Source organism: Sander lucioperca, chromosome 4, assembly GCF_008315115.2.
Source record: "Sander lucioperca isolate FBNREF2018 chromosome 4, SLUC_FBN_1.2, whole genome shotgun sequence".
Taxonomy (NCBI): domain Eukaryota; kingdom Metazoa; phylum Chordata; class Actinopteri; order Perciformes; family Percidae; genus Sander; species Sander lucioperca.
Window position 1 is genome coordinate 11345783 of NC_050176.1, and position 2500 is coordinate 11348282.

Genomic DNA, 2500 nt, shown 5'->3' on the forward strand with positions numbered 1-2500 from the left:
GCAAAAAAATTCAAAAGGAAGCAAAGGATGATGCCAGTGGTACGTAGATCTGTGTGACTCAAATATAAGTCATTGTTTTGCAAAGTGAGCAAAGTCATGAAAAGTTGCTTTAAAGAAAGGCAAAGTCATCTTGTAACTTACATAAACAAAAGCTTACTAAAACATTTGAAGTGTACAGCTTGCCAAAGGGAGTTACTTCAGAAGCCGACTGTAGCTCCTACTTACTGTAATAAACAAGCATTCATTTATTCATTTAGCACCACGGACAGTTACAGTACACAAGTAGCATACTGATCACACCGACGTGTTCGCTTTAAATAAATGTGGGTTCATGCCTGATGCAGCAAACACCTTTTCATGTGTACATGACACTCAAGATGATGTGGACAACTGGATTAATGTAATGGTAATGAGATTTTCTCCACTAACCAAGAGATGTGACAAAGTGAGATCCAGTCTTCAAAGGAATAAAAAGAAAATAATAAAATCTTATTATTGTCAATTTGTGTTTACCAAGCATCTGACAGCCAGTATAAGCTTTATCCTCCCCATTGACTTAAAACACAATATATGGTGATGTACCCACGCATCACATGGCAGGTGTCACAGTGGAGGTGCAGTGTGATATATGTCAGCAATCACACTCTGTTTGCATCTGGAAATTATTCCAGTGTAAACATTCACACATGCATGTTAAAGAATAAATTAAATCACATCCAAGGTGTTAACAGTGCAGAAATGTGTGTTCACTATGGTTTGATTACATCAAGTACAGGTATCAGCATATTTGGATTGAGGTAATCAGAGTATGGTGTTTAAATGACATTTGTTGTAATTAGGAAATTAGTGTCTATCAACATACGTGGTCATGGCTGATTAAATCCCTGTAACAGTATTTATCCATTTTACATATACAGGTCTGTATAATCTCCATTCGGAGTACTACTGTAAAAACAGACCCAGACCTCTGGCTCTGGAGAGATCTTTCCAAAGTTTGAAAAAATATCCAGATGATGTCATCAGGGTTATCTCAACTCAGGCTTTTAGCCTACAAATTCATAACAGACCCAGAAAAGGGACTAAAAGTCTGGATATCTCAGTCTCTGCTGCTTCAAATTTGACCATTTGTTTAAGCCATAATATTGGCGTGCCTCTGTGGATGGCAATGCTGGTCCACAACTTTGGTCCAGAGTGAAATAACTCAACAACTTTTAGATGGATTGCCATTACATTTTGTGTAGACTTTCATGATCCCCAGAGGATGAATCCTACTGACTTTGGTGATCCCCTGACTCAAGTGTTAAAATGAAGTTCACATTTGTGGTTTTCAGTGAAATGTCTCAACAACTACTGGATGTATTGCTATGATATTTGGCATCGGCATGTCAGCAATGTCAATGTGAGCATGTTAGCAAGCTGAGCCTTTAGCTCAAAGTACCGACATTGCCTACGTAATGACAGAGCCGTTAACATGGCTGTTAACTCTTTAAAATATGTCCCTTGTAAGTCCCCCAACTTTATGGAAGTACAATACTAAATTGCTATTTAGCTCTTCATACAGGCTGCTACAAATCACATTATTCCCGAGTTCCTACGAAGACACAACCAGATTAATTTGCTGTCTAAGTTTACAAAGTGATGATTTTTGTGGATTCTCAAGATAATTGCAGTCTGAAGACATTCAATTATATTTTTTCTTAAATAAAAACTTTTTCTTTCTTCTTTTCTCCCTACCTTCACCCTCAATACTCTGCCTCATCTTAACAAACACACCCCTCATGAGCAGCTATGTCCCGGGCCGCCATGCCGTTCGGGCTGCTCCGCAGGGAACTGGCGTGCGAGGGTTACCCCATAGAGCTGCGCTGCCCAGGAAGTGACGTGGTTATGGTGGAGACAGCCAACTATGGACGCACTGATGACAAGATCTGTGACGCAGACCCCTTCCAGATGGAGAACACACAGTGTTACCTCCCAGATGCACTCAAGATTATGGCCCAAAGGTGTGTATGTGCTGGCTTACTGATTTGAGTATGTGCAAACATTTTGGAAGCAGCTAAACCAATCAATGGGACCATCTACTGTTTCTGACAGACAGTATGTGTGCACTGCTGTACAATATACGTGTGGATTCATGTCAGAGGAAACATTAGACAAAGCCAATACTTGTGTTGTGAGTCATGTGTACGTGCAAGTGCAGTAATCTCTCCAGCTGAGTCTGAGTGCCTGGCTGCACCATTAGCTGTGTACTCAGCAGTGTTTTCCTAGAAGAACTGATCAATATTCAGCGAGAGGGAGAGGGACAGTAGACAAATGCAGTGTCTTTTGCTTGCCCTTTTCTGTCTGTTAATCACTCTCCATCCCTTCTTTGTTTTCTCTTTCTATCATCGCTTTCACACATCCATCCATCCATCCATCCATCCATCTGCTGTCCTCCAGATGTAACAACAGGACTCAGTGTGTGGTAGTCGCAGGGGTCGACGTCTTCCCAGACCCCTGTCCT

General features: G+C 41.0%; 1 protein-coding gene across 8 annotated transcripts in view; it reads left to right on the forward strand.

Moving 5' to 3' along the window:
- LOC116042787 (adhesion G protein-coupled receptor L1-like) overlaps window positions 1–2500 on the forward strand; it is a 27129-nt gene that overhangs the window by 9537 nt on the left and 15092 nt on the right. For all 8 annotated transcript variants that reach the window (XM_031289163.2, XM_031289166.2, XM_031289158.2 and 5 more), the window contains 2 exons: window positions 1787–2000; window positions 2437–2500. The exon at window positions 2437–2500 is cut by the window's right edge and continues 46 nt beyond it. In XM_031289163.2, coding sequence (XP_031145023.1) covers window positions 1787–2000; window positions 2437–2500 — 278 coding nt within the window. The remainder of the gene's footprint in view (window positions 1–1786; window positions 2001–2436) is intronic.